The 19,850-nt window shown below is 50.1% G+C and overlaps 1 protein-coding gene across 1 annotated transcript in view; it reads right to left on the bottom strand.

The window, feature by feature from the left end:
- Positions 1-3,849: 3,849 nt before the first annotated feature.
- The window catches only part of GLB1 (galactosidase beta 1), a 92,272-nt gene continuing 76,271 nt past the window's right edge, over positions 3,850-19,850 (bottom strand). The window contains exon 16 of the mRNA XM_066246102.1: positions 3,850-4,442. Coding sequence (XP_066102199.1) covers positions 4,173-4,442 — 270 coding nt within the window. The 3' untranslated portion in view covers positions 3,850-4,172. The remainder of the gene's footprint in view (positions 4,443-19,850) is intronic.

Raw genomic sequence — 19,850 nt, 5'->3', positions numbered from 1 at the left:
TTCCTATTTGTATCATCTGATAGAAGACCTATTGCTTGTTGGGGAAACAATGAAAAAAAACCCGAACTCAAGATTAGTGCTAAACAATTTCATTCTGAATAAACTGGATTTGCTGAGAAACAAAGATTGACAGTGAACAGAGACAAAAAGAGAGAGGCATTGAACAGCCCGAGGCAGAGCAGGGAAAGAGAGGGGACAGGGGAAGGAGAGCAAACTGCAGGGGGGTGGGGCTCTGCTGAGTGCCACCTGCTGCTACTGCGTTCCTCGCCAGCCTCAGAGAAGGTGTTCCCAAATTGTTCGGCAGTTTCTTCAAAAGTTAAACATACATTTACCGTATGACTAAACAATTCCACTGCGAGCTATGTACCCAAGAAACGAAAACATACGACCATACAAAGAATGGCACACAGATATTCAGAGCAGCATTATTCATAATAGCTTTAAACTGGAAACGATTCAAATGCTCACCACCTGAGACCAACGGATGGACAGAATGTGGTATTGCCCACACAATGGGATACTCCTCTGCAGTGAAAGGGAGCACATTCTTTTTTTTTTTTTTTGTATTTTTCTGAAGCTGGAAACGGGAAGAGACAGTCAGACAGACTCCCGCATGCGTCGGACCGGGATCCACCCGGCACGCCCACCAGGGGCGACGCTCTGCCCACCAGGGGCGACGCTCTGCCCACCAGGGGGCGATGCTCTGCCCCTCCGGGGTGTCGCTCTGCCGTGACCAGAGCCACTCTAGCACCTGGGGCAGAGGCCAAGGAGCCATCCCCAGCGCCCGGACCATCTTTGCTCCAATGGAGCCTTGGCTGCGGGAGGGGAAGAAAGAGACAGAGAGGAAGGAGGGGGGGGTGGAGAAGCAAATGAGTGCTTCTCCTATGTGCCCTGGCCGGGAATCGAACCAGGGTCCCCCGCACGCCAGGCCGACGCTCTACCGCTGAGCCAACAGGCCAGGGCCAGGAGCACATTCTTGAACATGCTAAGACATAGGTAATCCTCAAACACTATGCTAAGTGAAAGAACACAGACGATTACCTACTGTGATCCAGTTAGAGGAAATCCCTATAAAAGGCAAACTATAGAGACAGGAAGCAGATTGGTGCTTGCCTGGTGTGGGGGTGGGAATGAACGTATCCTGCTCAAGAGAACTTTCTGGACTGAAGGGAGTGTTTGAGAACTGGGCTGTGGGGATGCTTGTGCCACTGCATACATTTAGTATAACTCATCAGGCTGTATCTTCATATGGCTGAATTTTACGGTATGGAAATCACACTTTATAGTAAAGCTGTTTTTAAACAAGATGTTCTGCAGGTGATGGAAATCTGGGATACGTAGAAGCAAGCGTGCAAAGGAAAAGAACATGGTGATCATCACAAGGATGACTGAGGCGATGATAGTATTCCGAGGTCCTTGGTGTTAAGGTTGGGTTAGCCCAAGCCAGCTCAGAAAGTCCTGGAATATTAACACCGGCTTAGGGAGGAAGTTAATATAAAATATTTGCATAGCAGGCAGTAAAGGTACTGCCCTTATTATTTTCAAAGGTAGCATCCATACAGAGACTCAGAAATCAGGAGGAACTTAAAGCCACATCGCACTGTGAGAATGACCTTGTAGGAGGTAAAGGTATGGCTCTCGGAGGGAGTGTGGCCAGTTGACAGGTTCCGAGCAGAGTCCATGGGGGTACTATTTATGGGTTAAGATCTCATTTTCCAGAACACGACATCCTGGACAAGAGAAATCACGGTGCTCTAGAAAGGGGAGAAACCCAAAAGATTGCTGTACACCGACAAGACAAAACACGTTGGCTTCGAATGGGGACAGACCAGATTGAAATCCAATGTTACCTGCTGCTGAAACTTGCAACGTTTTCATCGGTGAAATGGACTTACTGCTGCCTACCGTGCAGTGTGGTTCTGAAGGCCAGATGAAAGCACGGAAAGGAAGAGAACCCTCCACGAGGCGATCACACTCCACTGCCCGCGCCTCCTGGCGACTCCACGCTGACCTCTGAGACAGGGCAGGTGCAGTTCCCCTACATACATCATGCTTTCCAAGGAGTGCCATGTGACACATTTTGGTAACTCAGCAGGGGAAGGAAGAGTAGTGAAGCGAGGCCTGGGTCCATGTAGCACCTCCTTCACCCTGTGGGGTGCCCAAACACCGCGGGATGCAGAGCATCAAGAAAATGCTGTTGGCCAGCAGTCCTCCACGGAGTTTCAGTCTCGGGAGTTTGTCTCTACTCCTGCAGCGGGCGCAACCACTTTCCCAACTCCCTGTTGACTCCCAGCTTCATTACTTATGTCTACGAGATGGGGAGAATACACTGGCATGAAAATACATCGTAGATCAGCTTCAAAATTCTTTCTTTTCCCCTCCCTTAAAAAGAAACTCACATCTTCTCTGTAAAGGATTTATTTTTTTATTTTATTTTATTTATTCATTTTAGAGAGGAGAGAGAGACAGAGAGAGAGAAGGGGGGAGGAGCTGGAAGCATCAACTCCCATATGTGCCTCGGCCTGGCAAGCCCAGGGTTTTGAACCGGCGACCTCAGCATTTCCAGGTCGACGCTTTATCCACTGTGCCACCACAGGTCAGGTTCTGTAAAGGATTTAAAACACAGGTAAGCAAAAAAGAAAAAGTGAGCAATCTCTCAAACATCAGCAACCAGATAGGATCATGTTAACATTTCTGTTTAGCCCTGGCTGGTAGCTCAGTTGGTTTGAGTGTAGTTCTGATATGTCCAAGTTGTGGGTTTGATCCCAAATCATGGCATATACAAGAAACAACCAGTGAATGTATATATAAGTGGAACAACCAAATAGATGTTTTTCTTTCTCTTCTTTCCTTTTTCTCTAAAGTCAATTTAAAAAACAACAACCCCTAACCGCCTGACCAGGCAGTGGCACAGTGGCTAGAACATTGACCTGGGATGCTGAGGACCCAGGTTTGAAACCCTAGGGTTGCCGGCTTGAGTGTGGGCTCATCTGGCTTGAGCGTGGGGTCACCGACTTGAGTGTGGGATCATAGACATGACCCCATGGTTGCTGGTTTGAGCCCAAAGGTCACTGGCTTGAACAAGAGGTCAGTGGTTCGGCTGGAGCCGCCCAGTCAAGGCACATATGAGAAAGCAATCAATGAACAACTAAGGTCCCACAACTATGAGTTGGTGCTTCTCATCTCTCCCTTCCTGTCTGTCTGTCTCTCTCACTAAAAAATAAAAATAATAAAAAATAAACCCTAACAAACAAGCATTTTTGTTTATGTTGTTCCAATCCTTTCTGATGGGAACATGAGCATGTATTATATGTGTGTAGTGTGTGCCTGGACACTAGAGCCAGATGACCTGGATTCAAACTTTACCTCTACCACTCATAGCGTTGTTTCCTGGTAGGTTGGGGAAGATGACAGTACATTCCTCAGAGTTCTCGTGCAGGACAAGCGAATAAAATATATAATATGCCCAGAACCAGGCATGGTATAGGACGGTGTTCAACAACAGAGAGCTACAGCCCCGGGCAGGACATATTGATATTATGCAACACCTTGTCCCTGCATATATTCATGTACATACATAGTGCACGCACTCATGTGTATGTGTGTCTATGTGCATAGGCCTGTGTTAGTGTGTGGAGAATGTAAAATTGTTACAGCTAAACACACAAAATGAGAGTGAGCTTTAAATAAGAATCAGGAAACTAGCAGTCCACTAGATCAAACCAAGATGATTTTCCATGACTTTGAACCTCAAGTGAGTGAAGTGGCTTATTCAGCCCACTCAAGTCTAGTTATGATTTAAATCAGAATCTATAATTTCATACCCGCTCAACGTCAAAAACAGTAACATCACGAATGCAAATTTTATTTAACAAAAAGACAACATGATTCTTCCAAAATAAAAATCAGAAACACATCGGAAGCTTCCGTCCCAACTCTGCAGATGCACCTGCGTACCACGGTGCTGCCACGGCCGTCACACGGCTGTCACTGGCCACGGTGGCTCCTGGCAGAGGTGGGTCAGGCTCTGCAAGGCTTCAGGGAAACCTCAGGTGAAAACACACAAGCTAAATCAATTTTCCAATCGAACTCTCCAGTAAATGTTGCCAGTGGAGGGGGACACGTGAGGTATGTGAAAGGCTAGAGCTCCCGAGCGTCACAGGCTTTAGTCGTCATCGGAGATCCTGCCACAAGTCTTCATCGGGCAGGTCTGGAGGGAGATGGCTGTAGGTCACAGCTGCGCTGATAACCGGCTTGTCCACGAACTCCACGGTGCACAGTTCTGGGGCATCATCCCCGCAGGGCGCACGCTCCAGCTCCAGCACTATGATGGTGTTCGGGGCCGATGTCACCAGGATGTGCTGTGGCACGAACAAGGTCATCTGGGGGCCCCGTGCTGGCCAGTAGCGACCAAGGTTAAAGCCATTAATCCACACCTGACCCTGGAGAGAGAGAGAGAAAGAGCAACGATCAACCCCAGTGGCATTAATGCTGAGGAACAGGAGGGACGATGCACGTGGGTTGGCTAGCAGTGGGCAGAGGCCGGGGACGCCCCCACAAAAGCCCTCTCCCTCCACAGTCAGGGCCTGAGAACCAGGCCCAGGCCAGTCTGGGTTCCAGCATTCCGCTGGGGTGACTGGCCAAACTGGGCAGGGGCTCAGTGGAAGAAATAACAAGAAGTGGCCCCAAAGATCCACACCTGCTTCAGGAAAATACACGTCTGGTCGCCCGACTGACTTCCGCAGTCACACGTCAGTGCCGGACAACACTGGCAGGTTCGCCAAGTGTCTGGATTTCATCCCGGGCCCTGGAGGACCACTTGTCTCTATATAAGAGCCTCCCTCTGACTCTTCTATGCACAGAATTGCCAAACGGCCTCCTCAAAGGGGTGAGCTTTCCTTCTCTGTTCTCTGCTCGTGGAGGTACGTCTTGATCACACTGTCTTCATGCACAAGGTGAGCAGACAGGGTCTGCAGCCTGGGAACACACAGGGTCCCCGGAGCCGTTTCCAAACAGCCCCTCGAGAAGTATGTGGGGTGTGGGGGCGGGAGAGACAGGGGCCCACCCAGTCGGATGTCTGTACTACTGCTGTGTTTTAATGGTTCTCACACCAACATCAGAATGAGGGTGGATGCTTGCTTCATGAAGCAGAGGGGACCCTACACGCTGCAAAGACCATTTCCGTGAGTAGGAGAAGCTGCTTCCGCTACAAAACCGAGAGCAGAGACCCTCCTGAGGAATAGGGACGATGTCTGGGCGTGTCTGCTCATTGGGTAGGACTCAACAGACAGCTGAAGAGATGGAAGATTTCATCGCAAAGACAGAGAACACAGGAGGGAAGATCACACAGAGGAGAGCGAGGAAAAGAGAGAATGTGTGGGAGAGGAAGAAAAGAAGGAGTAATGGGAGAGGAAGGAGGAGAGAAATTGCTCCCCACAGTGGACCGAATCCAGCCCCCAACTTCAGGTGGTTTCAGCTTCATGAACTGTGCCAAGGATATACGTATAATAAATTACACGAGATGTTATTACAAGATAGGTTTTGGGTCAGACGGTTCGGCCCAACTGTGGGCTAATGTAAGTGTTCTGAGCACATGGAAGGCAGGCTAGGCTAAGCTATGCCTTTGCCAGGTGAGGCCTATTAAATGCATTTCTGACAAAATATTTTCAACTTACGATGGGTTCATTTGGAGTGTAACCCCACCGTAAGTCGAGGTGCGTCCGTATATCGGGTGGGGGGGAACCCTGCAGGAGGCCTGACCATGGCTGTCACCTGCTGACCCCTGATCCCTAGCGTGCTCCCTGTCACAACTGCCGTCACTCACCTCAGAGCTACTTAGTTGCTCAGCTTTGGATATTTTTTCAGCCTCCAGGCATTTCCTTGAATTCCAGCTCCCTCTGAATTTCCTAGCTGGGTTGGAATCACAGTCCCGCCACTTACCGGCTGTCGGGACCTTCGGCAGGTCCCAGCTCATACCGGTCACTGGGGACACTGCGGACAAGAGGACGCAGCGCATGCCGGCACCCTGGTCAGCACAGCGCCCAGCACGGGGGAAGAGCTCAGTGACCAGTTGCGCTCCTCACACAACTAAAATGAAAAGATCGGGGCATTCGCGCGCCCACAAAAGGAGGCCCTCGATTCAAAACCACCTGTTGGTTGGATTCAGTCATTTAGAAAAAGAATGAGTTTCACAGTACTCGGAACCATTTTACTCTTGTTTTTTACCAGGGGATATGCTATCTTGATCTATCCTGAAAGGCAGGAACAATGACAGCTTTACCAGGTTTTTTATCAGTTTAACATCTGCCGCTGCCTTGTTTTCACAGTATTAACGAACAGCAACACTTCACTTTTGTGGTCAAGGGGGGTGATGGGCTCAAAGGCAGGTTAGTGAGCAGCACACGGGGAACGGCCCGTGGGACGCGGGATCCTCACCACGTTCCTGGCAAGGGCCAAGCCAGCTCTGGACCAAAGGGTGAGGTGAACAGCACTGAGGTTTGGTTCCTTCTCACGCCTAAAACTCCATTTCATCAGCATCCAAGAGACTGCCCCTCACATTCCTTGGAGCTGAATCAGGCCTGTCCCCCTGGAAAGCTGGAGACCCTTTCCCTAAATCCCCTCATCGGAAGGTTCTGGGTCAGGGTGGGCCCAGAGAGGACCTTGAGGTTGGGACGGTGGACGGGAAGCAGCAGCCCTTGCTCCTGGGGGGTTATCCCAGCTCACCCAGGACCGACAGGACCGGGGCGCTACGGGTTCAGAACATCCCTGGCCTCCTCTGCTCCCTGTCCAGCTCGTCTTCCTGAAGGCTACTCTGCTGACCAACAGTGTGGTAGCCTCAAAGGCAACAGTCCCAACGACCTCCCCGTGAGCACCCCCCTGTGCTGCTTGGGCAGCTGGACTTGCGCCCGAGAGTCCAGCGAGGTGCCGACCAGATCCACACTGGAAGGCTGATTATCGTCTCCTCCTTTGACTCCAACCACTCTTCCAACTTCCACTTTGCCAGCTCCTCCCACACTTGTGTAAGGTCTCCCACACTTGTGTTAGTGAGCTGTTCCTCGTGTACTGCTCACTAACCTGCCTTTGAGCCCGTCACCCCCTTGCCCCCATCCTGGACTGCACGGTGATGGACAGATGTAATCCTAAACTCTCGCTCCTAGTTATTGATCAAAGTCAGTAATCTTTCTCTTAATCACTTCTTTACTTCTGGACACTGCATGATCTGTTCTATTTATTCTTTTCTTCCCCCAAATTATCACCTGTGCCCATTTTGAGCCTTTATCTGCCATATGGACTCTGCCTCTTTTTCTAAAAAATTTCTTTTTATTTATTCATTTTAGAGAGGAGAGGCAGAGTGAGAGAGAGAGAGAGAAAGAGAAAGGAGGGAGGAGCAGCAGGAAGCATCAACTCCCATATGTGCCTTGACCAGACAAGTGCAGGGTTTTGAACAGGCGACCTCAGTGTTCCCAGGTCGATGCTTTATCCACTGCGCCACCACAGGTCAGGCCTGGACTCTGCCTCTTGACACACCCAAATGGCTCTCCAATATGGAGGTATCATGCCTCTCACCTTCCCTCTAGAACTTTCCACAAACCCAAGGTTACATCTTCTTGGGCCTCAGTTAATGCTCTAAAGCTATGAACTTACTTCAGGACAAAATTTCCCTCCACCCTCAGCTTTTTTTTTTTTCCACAGAGACAGAGAGAGAGAGAGAGAGAGGGATAGATAGGGATAGACAGACAGGAACGAAGAGATGAGAAGCATCAATCATCAGTTTTTTGTTGCAACACTTTAGTTGTTCATTGATTGCTTTCTCATATGTGCCTTGACCGTGGGCCTTCAGCAGACCGAGTAACCCCTTGCTTGAGCCAGCAACCTTGGGTCCAAGCTGGTGAGCTTTGCTCAAACCAGTTGAGCCCGCGCTCAAGCTGGCGACCTCGGGGTCTCGAACCTGGGTCCTCGGCATCCCAGTCCGACACTCTATCCACTGCGCCTGGGGATTATCCCAGCTCACCCAGCTTCTCCTACTCACAGAAATGGTCTTTGTAGCGTGTAGGGTCCCCTCTGCTTCGTGAAGCAAGCATCCAACCTTATTCTGATGTTGGTGTGAAAACCATTAAAACATGCCTGGTCAGGCCACCCTCAGCTCTTGACAGAATGTACACTAAATAAAATTTATGGCAGTTTGGTTGCCCTTACAAGAGAGGAGAATGAAGAATTTGGAAAGAACAGTCATAGACACATACCTTGGGGTCACTCCCACTCAACAGAAACTTTGTGCGATGATGGACTGCTCTGTGCTGCCCAACCGAGCAGCTGTGTGCACTTGGGGGTGACTGTTGAGCCCTTGAAATGTGGCAAGTGCAAAGAGGGAAACTGAATTTTCCCTTTCAATTAATTTAAATTTAAACAGAAGTAGCCACAGGACGCTAGTGGCTACCATACGGCTATGTATGGTGAAATGCCTGTAACTTCATCCTCAGATCCCAGTCCCTCCGCCTCTTTCCATCCACATGGTCGGTCTTCTGCAGCCTTAGACTCCTGCAGCCTCCTCACAGGTCTCCCGACTTCTCTAGTCACCTCAGAGCCCCAGGCCCCACACAGCCGCCAAATGACAATCAGGGGATTCTCCCGCATGCCTGCTTCTTCCCTCCTTCCGGTCGGTGGTCCACAGACTCCTGCCTTCTTCCTCCGCACCCTGTCTCTGCAGCTCTGCCCCGCCCTCACACAGCTCCCCACACTGAACTTTCCCCCAGTCCCCTAACACTCCCGTTCCTCACCTGTGCTCTAAACATTCCCCATGCCCGTTCCCCCCAGACCTGAAGCCTGATGGCTCAGGTCTCAATCCACCCTCCCCTCTTCAGAGAGCAGGGTCCCAGCCACCTGCCTCAGTCCTGGGCCTTCCATGCCAAGCCACCAACCACCCTTTTAATCTCATCTCTCTTTTTTTTTTTTTTCCTTCTCGTTATTGTCATTGTTTGATATTTGTATCATTTGTTTGATGACTGGCTTATCACCTATTTCCAGCATGGGCTCTATGAAGGGAAAAGCTTCGTCCGTCTTGTTCAAGGTTAGCTTCTCAGCACTCAGCGGAGCGCTACCCCACAGACACCCAGCAGCACTGGTGGCATCATGCTGGCTTACCGATCATTCTGCCCCGAGAAAACCTTTACCTACGAGATAACACGAAGCCCTACTGGAAGAATACTTCCTGTTCCTCTGCTCCTGGCTTCGAAGTTTTAGAGAACAAACTGTTTACTGGAAGAAAAAGAAAGTATTTGCACTCTTCCTTGATTAGCACCGTCACTTAAGAAAATAGACACACTGACTTGTTTCTCTTTAAAGATTATGCTGAAGTTATTGGTGGAAGGTGAGTATGCACATGTTGGTGAATGTCATTTAAAAAGAGACAGGCTCTGAATCAATACAGTGGGGGGGGGGGCTAAGCATTTGTAGAGCACACCAGCAGCCTCTGGGGCTTTCTGGGGCTTCCTGGGGCTGTCCCAGCTCACATTTCCATGACAACGTCTGACTTTCTCTGACCATGGCGTGACCCCTGACAGATTCCCACTCTTTGCTATTATTACTAAGGTGATAATAGTCTAAGTGTTGGGTTCCAGGAAATGCCTGACCTACTTCATTAATCAGACAGATATGTGTCTGTTTTAAATTGTCGAGATAAAGCAGTCAGTCTCCTCATTAGAATTTAAAGCAAAAGTTCCAATGTTGTTTTTAAGTCACAGTTTAACATTTTTCAAATTCGGCTAAGAGTTCATTTAAAAAAACAACAAACTTGGATTGAGTGTTGATTTTTGTTGTACTCTGGAAGAAGACATGGAGCCACCTGGAGAAGTTAGAATGGAAAAGACAAGGGCCATTTCTCCAGGTTCAAGGGCTCTCACCACTCACAATTCATGAGCCATCGTGAGGCTAACTTGGGAGAGAGAAAACAAAGAGTTTTGTTTTTTTTTTTAAAGGTAAACGAGTGAAGGGCTTGTTTAGATAAGATGTTAAATAAATTTCCCTGCACTGCACAGGAGAAAATAAATTTTCTCTTTTCCTTCAACCCAAAGGGATCAAACCACACTCCTTTGCTTCCTCCTTGATCCTCCAGTAATAAAGTTAAAGAAACTTTATGGTTTCTCTGTATTTTAGAGCCACGTAGAACCGAAGCCATGGAAACCTCAACTATTAGCATCAAAGGTGAATCACTTCCTCCCCTCATCGAACCCCAAATACAAATTCTTTTCCTTTGTAACTCTCCAAAGTTCTAGCATTTTGATCCTTTTTATGGAGGAACTCACTTAAAACAGTCTTCATACCAGCTCATACATCTGGACCAAAGCTAAGAACGGGTGAGCGAAAACCGCCCCCAGGCAGCCATGGACCATGTGGTACTGAGACCACGCCCTGAACACTGCAGGCGCCCCTCGGCGCTCGGAGCCCACCTGCCCCTGCTTCCACACAGGCCTCCCCAGCGTTGTCACTGAGCTCACAGGTATTTACAGAAAGCAATCCGATTATCCAGTTTCCGAGTTCACAGGCCTTGTGACAAGAAACAACGAATCAGATGGACTCACTTAAATGTGGAGTCTAATGAACAGAATAAACCGATGAACAAGACAGAAACGGGCAGAGACGCATGGAGAAGCCTGAGAGCTGTCAGAGAAGACGGGTGGGGGCTGGATGAAAGCAGGTGAAGGCATCAGTCAAAAAACATACATGCAGCCCTGGCCGGTGGCTCAGTGGTAGAGCGTCGGCCTGGCGTGCAGGGGTCCCGGGTTCGATTCCCGGCCAGGGCACACAGGGGAAGCGCCCATCTGCTTCTCTACCCGTCCCCCTCTCCTTCCTCTCTGTCTCTCTCTTCCCCTCCTGCAGCCGAGGCTCCATTGGAACAAAGATGGCCCGGGTGCTGGGGATGGCTCCTTGGCCTCTGCCCCAGGCGCTGGAGTGGCTCTGGTCGCGACAGAGCGACGCCCCGGAGGGGCAGAGCATCGCCCCCTGGTGGGCAGAGCGTCGCCCCCTGGTGGGCGTGCCGGGTGGATCCCGGTCGGGTGCATGCGGGAGTCTGTCTGACTGTCTCTCCCCGTTTCTAGTTTCAGAAAAATACAAAAAACAAACAAACAAACAAACATACATGCAGAACACACAGACTCAGTCAACAGCGTGGGGACAGCCAGGCAGGCTACGTGGAGGTGGGCGAAGGGGCGGATGGAGACAGAAAGAGATGTTGCTAGGGGCAGAAGGTGCACCATGCAGCAGGCAGAGGGTGGTTTGTCGAGTTGTGCACTTGCAACTCGTATGGTTTTGTGAACCAACGTCATCCCAATACATTCAATTAAAAAAATCTGATGGAACGAGTAAAGGGTAAGAATAACTGTAAATCAGGTCAGAAAAGTTTAAAAAGCATGTCAACCTCAGAATGAAAGCAGGGTCAAATACAAGGTATTAGGACCCGTGGCAGATTGCAAAAAACGACCACACTCCTTTGCAGCTTCCCCTGTCAAGAGGCAGCACCTGCTTCTCCATCCCTTGGGTGGAGATAGTCTAGTGACTTGGGTTGGCCAAAGAACGTGGAAGAAGTGACATATGAATTCTGACTTGAGCCTTAAGAAGCCTCCCATACTTGCATTCTTTCTGGGAACCCTGCCAGTCGCCATGGGAACAAGCTTGAGCTAGCTTTCTGGGTAATAAGGGAGACATGACCCAGTCTCCTCCACAACCCCAGCAGACAGCCAGCTAACACCCCGGAGCAGCGCCCCCTCGCTGACGAGGAGGACACGCCCAGGGGGGACCAGCTGAAGAACCACTTATTCCGATGGTCCTGATAGCTGAGCCGTATAAATGGCTGTTTAAACCACTGAAATGGATGATTTGTTATGCTGCAGCAGGTAACTGATACACATCGAGGTGCATTAGCATGCTGCTCTACAATAAAGTAATTATGTTTAGAAACCCAATTTAAAAACAGTGGAATCATCCACTACTAGTCGTTTGCCTTTCACTAGTCAGTCATCAAATCTTGTCAGGGCCACTGCAGTTGGGTCTGTGCCCCTCTCAGGGCTGTTGTGAATGACTGGCTGAGAGGACACGTGTGAGCACTCAGCACAATGATTGGCACGTGGTAAGCCGTCAGCGTTGTGGCTGTTACTACTCGTTTCCTTTCCGGAACCCTCCCCCCCATCCCCACTGCTACCCTGGTCTCAGCTTCATCCTTTCTCCCTGGACCACTTCTCCAGCAGAGTAGCAGGTTTTCCGGAAAAGAGGAGGAAGAGTTCTGTTTTATGTGAATAAAGCTGAAGGTACCTTTGAGACCCCCATGGTCAGCAGGAGGTGTGGTACTCTGGGTCCTCAAAAAGGCTGAGTTGGGCCCGACCAGGCGGTGGCGCAGTGGATAGAGTGTCGGACTGGGATGCAGAAGACCCAGGTTCAAGACCCCGAGGTCGTCAGCTTGAGCGTGGGCTCATCTGGTTTGAGCAAAAGCTCACCAGCTTGGACCCAAGGTCGCTGGCTCGAGCAAGGGGTTGCTCAGTCTGCTTAAGGCCCACGGTCAAGGCACATATGAGAAAGCAATCAATGAACAACTAAGATGTCGCAATGAAAAATTGATGATTGATGCTTCTCATCTCTCTCTGTCCTGTCTGTCTCTATCTATCCCTCTCTCTGTCCCTGTAAAAAAAAAAAAAAAAAGAAAGAAAGAAAGGCTGAGTTGGGTGTTACCAGCACATCTGTGGGGATGACATCCCTTGAAAGTGTAAGAAGGGTGTCTAGAACTATGCCCTTATATCGGAAACATAGAAACCGAAAGGGAAGCCTGAGAAGGAACAAATTGGGGGAAGAAAAACCAGGAGAAGTTTGGTCACAGAAGTCAGAAGAGCCTGATCTGTAGTGGCACAGTGGATAAAGCATCGACCCGGAATGCTGAGGTCGCCAGTTCGAAACCCTGGTGGCTTGCCTGGTCAAGTCACACACAGGAAGCAACTAGTATGAATTGATGTTTCTCACTTCTCCCCCTTCTTTCTGTCTCTCCCTCTCTTTCTCTCTCTCTCTAAAAATCAATAAATAAAATTTAAAAATTAAAAAAAAAAAAAAAGCCAGGAGAAGAGTTTCAAGGGAGGAAGTGGTTCCTTGTATCAGATGTCACATGCCAAGAGGTCAAGTAAGACGAGTCCCAAGAAAGTCCGGGAACATGCCCCTGGGGGCCTTGGCCGGGGGACAGCTTCAGGGGAGTGTGGGAACAGAAGAGTCCTTCCTACTCGCTGCCCTCCACTCTGGAGTCAGTTCTACTGGTGGCCAGCTTTCCTAATAGCTCCAAACCTGGCACAGGTACCTCCCTCTGCAGTCCCATTACAAGCACTGAACACCTACCTTGAACTTATATGACACCCACCTCTGGATTGATACAGACTTATACAGGCTGACAGGCCTCCTACAGGATGGCTAAAAGACCTGAAAACATAGATGATACTATTTCCTTGTACTGAATGCAACTTTATTACTATTATTTTTTATTGTGTTTCCAGATGGTATGGCTACCTCTTTGATGGCCAAGAGTAGACAGCTTCTCTTGACTGATTGGTCAGTATTTGAGACTGAATGTGTCCAAAACAGAGCTCCTGGTGACCCAGCTCCAACCCTCCGGTGGCGTGGCCCCACACTCTGGAGTCCTCCTTGACACTGACACCTCCTGCTCTCCAACAGCACACTTAGTCCTTCAGCAAATCTTGCCCTTTCTTTTCTATACAGATCTTGTCCTGCTACCACCGCCCACGCCCATGGTGTTTTATAAGACTACTCTAGTAACCATCAGGAGGAATAGAAATGTGATGTTTCCCTACTAGCACCACCTTGTCTGTCATGATTACATGCTCAACAGCCAGTCATCAACAGCCACTTCTCCGCTCTGGAACATTGGACACACTGCCGCCACGTCCATTCAGAACACTTTGATACTTAGGCCCTGGCCGGTTGGCTCAGCGGTGGAGCATCGGCCTGGCGTGCAGGAGTCCTGGGTTCAATTCCCAGCCAGGGCACACAGGAGAGGCACCCATTTGCTTCTCCACCCCTCCCCCTCTCCTCTCTGTCTCTTCCCCTCCCGCAGCCAAGGCTCCATTGGAGCAAAGTTGGCCCGGGCGCTGGGGATGGCTCGGTGGCCTCTGCCTCAGGCACTAGAATGGCTCTGGATGCAACAGAGCGATGCCCCAGATGGGCAAAGCATCGCCCCCTGGTGGGCATGCCGGGTGGATCCTGGTCGGGCGCATGCGGGAGTCTGTCTGACTGCCTCCCCATTTCCAGCTTTGTAAAAATGAAAAAAAAAAAAAAAAAAAAAAAAAAAAGAACACTTTGATACTTAGAATCTCCCCTCGTTCTACAAAGTTCTCAAGGTCACATCCAAATTCCTTGGTCCATGAGGCCCCGAAACCACCAACTCAGTTCTGACACCATCTACCTAGAGTTGAAGTCAGACCCCATAAATTAAAGGGTTCAGTCCTCCAAGACTGCCCCCCACTCAGACACCCGTCACAAGCCTCAAGCCATCTGTGCTTCTGGACAAGCTATAAATTGGGGGTTCCCCACACCCCCCTCCTGAGGTCTAATTATTTGTTAGAATGGCTCACAGTTCTCAGGAAAATGTTTTACTTACATGCATGGGTTTATTATAAAGGATCTATCTCAGGAATGGCCAGATGGGAGAAAGACACGCATAGGGCAAGGCACGGGGGTGGGGGGTGGAGCTTCCGCCCTCTTCCGGTGCACCTTCCAGCACCTGGGTGTGTCCACAAACCCAGACACTCTCCCAATCTCCTCATTCTAGAGCTCCATCTCCTGCCTCCGATCCCAACGCTACCCCAGAGGTTGGGGGTGGAGCTGAAATTTCCAACCCTCTAATCATTTGGCCTTTTGGGTGACCCAACCTCAGGATAGGACCAGTGACAAAGGGATTTTTGTCAGTCTTTCGTCCTAAATTTTTATCTTGTGATTTTTTTATGTCTTGAAAGAGGTCATGTTTGCCTTTAAAAAATAAAACTGGCCCTGGCCGGTTGGCTCAGTGGTAGAGCGTCGGCCTGGCGTGCAGGAGTCCCAGGTTCGATTCCTGGCCAGGGCACACAGGAGAAGCGCCCACCTGCTTCTCCACCCTTCCCCCTCTCCTTCCTCTGTCTCTCTCTTCCCCTCCTGCAGCCGAGGCTCCACTGGAGCAAAGTTTGCCCGGGTGCTGAGGATGGCTCTGTGGCCTCTGCCTCAGGCGCTAGAATGGCTCTGATTGTGGCAGAGCAACGTCCCAAGATGGGCAGAGCATCACCCCCTGGTGGGCATGCCGGGTGGATCCCGGTCGGGCGCATGCGGGAGTCTGTCTGACTGCCACCCCGTTTCCAGCTTTGGAAAAATACAAAAAAATAAAAAAATAAATAAAAAAAATAAAACTGCTTTCAGTCAGTATTCTATATATGTTGATTCTTAGCTTTTCAAAGCCTGGTTCTGGTCGAGGAAAGGTGGAACATGCTCTGATATATACCCAAACCTACAAGTGGCTAAAACAATGCAGGAGAGCTGCAGAGGAGATTCATAGAGGTTCATCCACAGCCACCTGAAGGCAGGAGAGACAGTACAAGTGTCACTGCATTGGCAGGACACAGTCGGGGCACTGCTCTCTTAGGGAGGGTGTGGTCAGACCAGAGCTCCGTGTCCCTCGGATACAGCAAAACAGGCTTGATTTCCCACTGCCTTCCCAGCTCACATTCAGGCAACTAACCAGAAAGCCACATCTGACTCAAGCAAAGCCAAAGTGGTCAGAAGTGATTCTGTTTATCTGCTGCATCATCGTTCGTACCAGTGACTTCATTCGCTAAATCAAAGTCGTTTGTTTACAGCGAGTGAATAGAATAGCATCACCCAGGAGGCTGGAGACAGGAGTCCTGACGGGGCCACCCGAGGGCCATTCAGTCTGTCCCTGCCCCCACAACTGCCAAAGTGCTCCTTCTCCCAAAACTCAGAAATCAGACACCTGCGGGGGAAGGATCTGTCTGTTCTGTGGATGCTGATCATTCAGGACCCCCGGAGCTGGCTGGGGCAGTCTTCAGCACCAGGGACCACTGATCCCCAGAAAACACAGACGCTGTTGTGTGTATGAGATAGGCACGTCCTCTCATCTGCAGACCTACGCAACCCAGGGCCACACATCTTGCTGACGGGCATGTGTGTGTACGTAAAGCTTTGTTGAGATATATAATTCACTTCCATTCAATTCCCTCATTGAAACTTTATAACTCAGTGGTCTTTAGTATACTACATAGTTATGCAACTGTCACCACAATCAATTTTAGATTATTTTCATCACTCCAAAAAAGATACCCTGCACCCTTTTCACAGTGATTCCCCATGCCCCCCCCAACACTCTCCTCCCCTCTCCCTGCTCTAGGCAACCACTAATCTTCCTGTGTCCACAGATTTGCCAATTCTGGGACATTTCACATAAATGGAATCAAACCAGATGAATGGTTTCTGACTGGCTTCTTTCCATTAACATGTGTTCAAAGTTCATCCATGTCCTACCATGTATTAGTACTTCCTTCTTTTTACTGCTGAATGATAGTCCATTACAGGCACATGCTACATGCTGTCTATTCATTCATCAGTTGATGGACATTTGGGTTTTTCTACCTTTTGGCAATTTTGGATAATGCTGGTGTGACCATTTATGGACCAGTTCTTAGGTGGACGTATGGATTCGATGTCTTTTCAGGGTTCTGAACCCTCTGGCACATTCACAGACATTGTGTGGATATGTCCTTTTTTTTTTTTTTTTTTTTTTTTTTTACAGGGACAGAGAGATAGATAGGGACAGACAGACAGGAACGGAGAGAGATGAGAAGCATCAATCATCAGTTTTTCGTTGCGACACCATAGTTGTTCATTGATTGCTTTCTCATATGTGCCATGACCGTGGGCCTTCAGCAGACTGAGCAACCCCCTGCTCTAGCCAGTGACCTTGGGTCCACACTAGTGAGCTTTTTTTGCCCAAGCCAGATGAGCCCACGCTCAAGCTGGCAACTCTGGGGTCTTGAACCTGGGTCCTTTCGTATCCCAGTCCGACGCTCTATCCACTGCGCCACTGCCTGGTCAGGTTGGATATGTACTTTTCAAGCATGAAGGTGCAGACCGCTCATCAGACTGATGAGGTAAGTCAAGAGCCCTGCCTACATCATTAGCACAAGCTCCTCATTGGCCTCCATGGCCATCTTCAGTGCTGCCTGCCTTTTTGCCTTTTCACTGGGCCTTCCAGTCAGATGGGCCTGGGGCTCAGGGAGCCATTCCCCCACCTATGTCCATGCCTCCTCATATGATACCCAGCCCTCTGAGCCTCTATCTGCCCATCTGCAAACTGGAGATAATGATACAACATCCTACCACATATGCCACTCCTGATGATTATGGAGATAGTGTCTCTGCAGAGATGTGCAGATGCCTGGGTCTTTAACTCTTGGGTGTGACAGCTTTATGACCTGGCCAAGGTGAACCCCCTCTGACCTCCAAAACATCCCTTGCTCTCACATGTCCACTCTTGCTTCTACTACCTGAAATTCCTTCCCTGACAAACCTCCCTCTGATTCTGATGAGGGGTGTTCCATCCCTCAGGTCTGTGTCAAGCTCTGTTTGAGCCACCTGGCACTTTTTTTTTTTTTTTTTTTTTTGTATTTTTCTGAAGCTGGAAATGGGGAGAGACAGTCAGACAGACTCCCACATGCGCCCGACCGGGATCCACCTGGCACGCCCACCAGGGGCGACGCTCTGCCCACCAGGGGGCGATGCTCTGCCCCTCCGGGGCGTCACTCTGCTGCGACCAGAGCCACTCTAGCGCCTGGGGCAGAGGCCAAGGAGCCATCCTCAGCGCCCGGGCCATCTTTGCTCCAATGGAGCCTTGGCTGTGGGAGGGGAAGAGAGAGACAGAGAGGAAGGGGGGGGGTGGAGAAGCAAATGGGCGCTTCTCCTATGTGCCCTGGCTGGGAATCGAACCCGGGTCCCCCGCACGCCAGGCCGATGCTCTACCGCTGAGCCAACCGGCCAGGGCCCCACCCGGCACTTCTGAGCGTCCTGGTAACAGGTATGTTCTCTTTCTGCTTTGCACCTCTGGAAAGTTCTGTCTCTCAGGCACTAGGCTAACAGCACTTGGTGAGCAATGATCTTCTCCTCTGCCTTGGCCTTGAATCCATAGCGCCCAGCAAAACCCCTCACCACTCCCAGTCGCTGTCTTCCCAGGGGTCAGCAGCACGGCGTTCGTGCACCTGTTCACCTGAGAGCATGGGCAGAGCACCCCGGCCCAGGAGGAGGGCAGGACGGGGAATAAGCTCGGTGCTTTAATAATTTCCCCTCATGAAGCATATGCCCCATTGGCCGAAACCGACGTGTCGACCTGAATGCGATGAGGCGTCATGGTGCTGAGCCCAGGCGGGGCACAGAGAGGCTCAGAGGAGGCGGGGCCAATCCTCTCTGGGACCGAGGGTCTAGGGAGGTTTCATTGAGGAGTGATGCCAGTCTTGACATATGAATATGTGATGGCCCGGTGGGCAGAGTGAGGGAATGGAAAAGCATGAATAAGGGAAGTCTAAGACAGAGCAGAACAAACACCAAGAGGGTGATGGGGGTGGGGGAAGAAAGGAGGGGTGGGGAGAGAAAGCAAGGGAACAAGAACGAGCCTACAGTGAGAGTGGGAACCTCTGGGAGGGCTCTCCTCTGCTTTTAGCTCCTAGACACCCACCCCAGGTATCACTTCTTGGCTGTGACACAGGACTTGGTAGACACGATGGAAAGGTTGACAAATGCAGGAGAAAGAAGTATGAGAACAGATATCTTGGCCTGAGGAAGAAGGTGGGGAGGGGATTCAGAGCTCAGACTTCCTCTTAGGGGCCACTGGGCAGGAAGTGAGGGTGGAGGCACAGAGATAAGTCTGACAGGAAGCTGAGGGAACAAAGGAGTCACACCTGATAGCAGTCACGAAGGGTGAGTCCTCAGCCGGAGGACGTGGCAGGAAGGACAAGGTGACCTAAGGAGAATGGTGAAGGTTAGAGAGGCCAGCTGAGGAAGAGGGGAAGGACAGAACGGGGACTCCTGGGGAAGCTGAGGTCCTCCAGGGGCTGGAGACAGGGAGAGGATCTTGGCCCTGCTAAGTGCACTGGAGAGGGCCCCCAGCACTCGTCAGTTGCTGGTGAACGAGCACAGGCCAATGGGAGACCCACTCAAGATGGAGGACGAACGAGCAGACAGAGGAGAAGGGCGAGGGGGTCAGTGGATTGACGGCTCTTAAACAAAGAACAGTGGTGATGTCTGGGCTGGCTAGGAAGGGACTGCAGATATAACGGCAGGAAGCTTCCGGTCATCCGTGAGATCCATGAGCGGGCTTGGGAGGCATGAGAGCTTAGGGGCATAGAAACATGTGGCCAGAGAGCGGATATCAGAGCTTAAAATTCCAGAGCTGTGCTCACCAAGATATACCATATGCTGGGTCATAAATCAGGTCTCAATAAATCTAAGAAGATTATGGAACCGTCACTATAATTTAACTTTGGAACATTCCATCACCCCCCAAACACACTCCACACCTACGCAGTCATTCTCCATTCATACCATCAGTCCCTGGCAACCATCAGTCTACGTGTTGTCTCTACAGATTTGCCTCTTCTGAATATTTCACAGAAATGGACTCATATAATATGTGGTCTTTTGTGTCTAGCTTATTTTACTTAGCGTAATGTTTTTCAGGTTTATCCATGATGTAGCATGTATCAGTAGCCTTTTTGCTTTTTACAGTGGAATACCATTCCATTGTATGCATACACTACATTTTACTTATCCATTCA

This window comes from Saccopteryx bilineata, chromosome 10 (genome assembly GCF_036850765.1).
Source record: "Saccopteryx bilineata isolate mSacBil1 chromosome 10, mSacBil1_pri_phased_curated, whole genome shotgun sequence".
In the NCBI taxonomy this organism is placed as follows: Eukaryota; Metazoa; Chordata; class Mammalia; order Chiroptera; family Emballonuridae; genus Saccopteryx; species Saccopteryx bilineata.
Note: the sequence above shows the minus strand (reverse complement) of the source record. Positions and strands in the feature narration are given on the sequence as shown.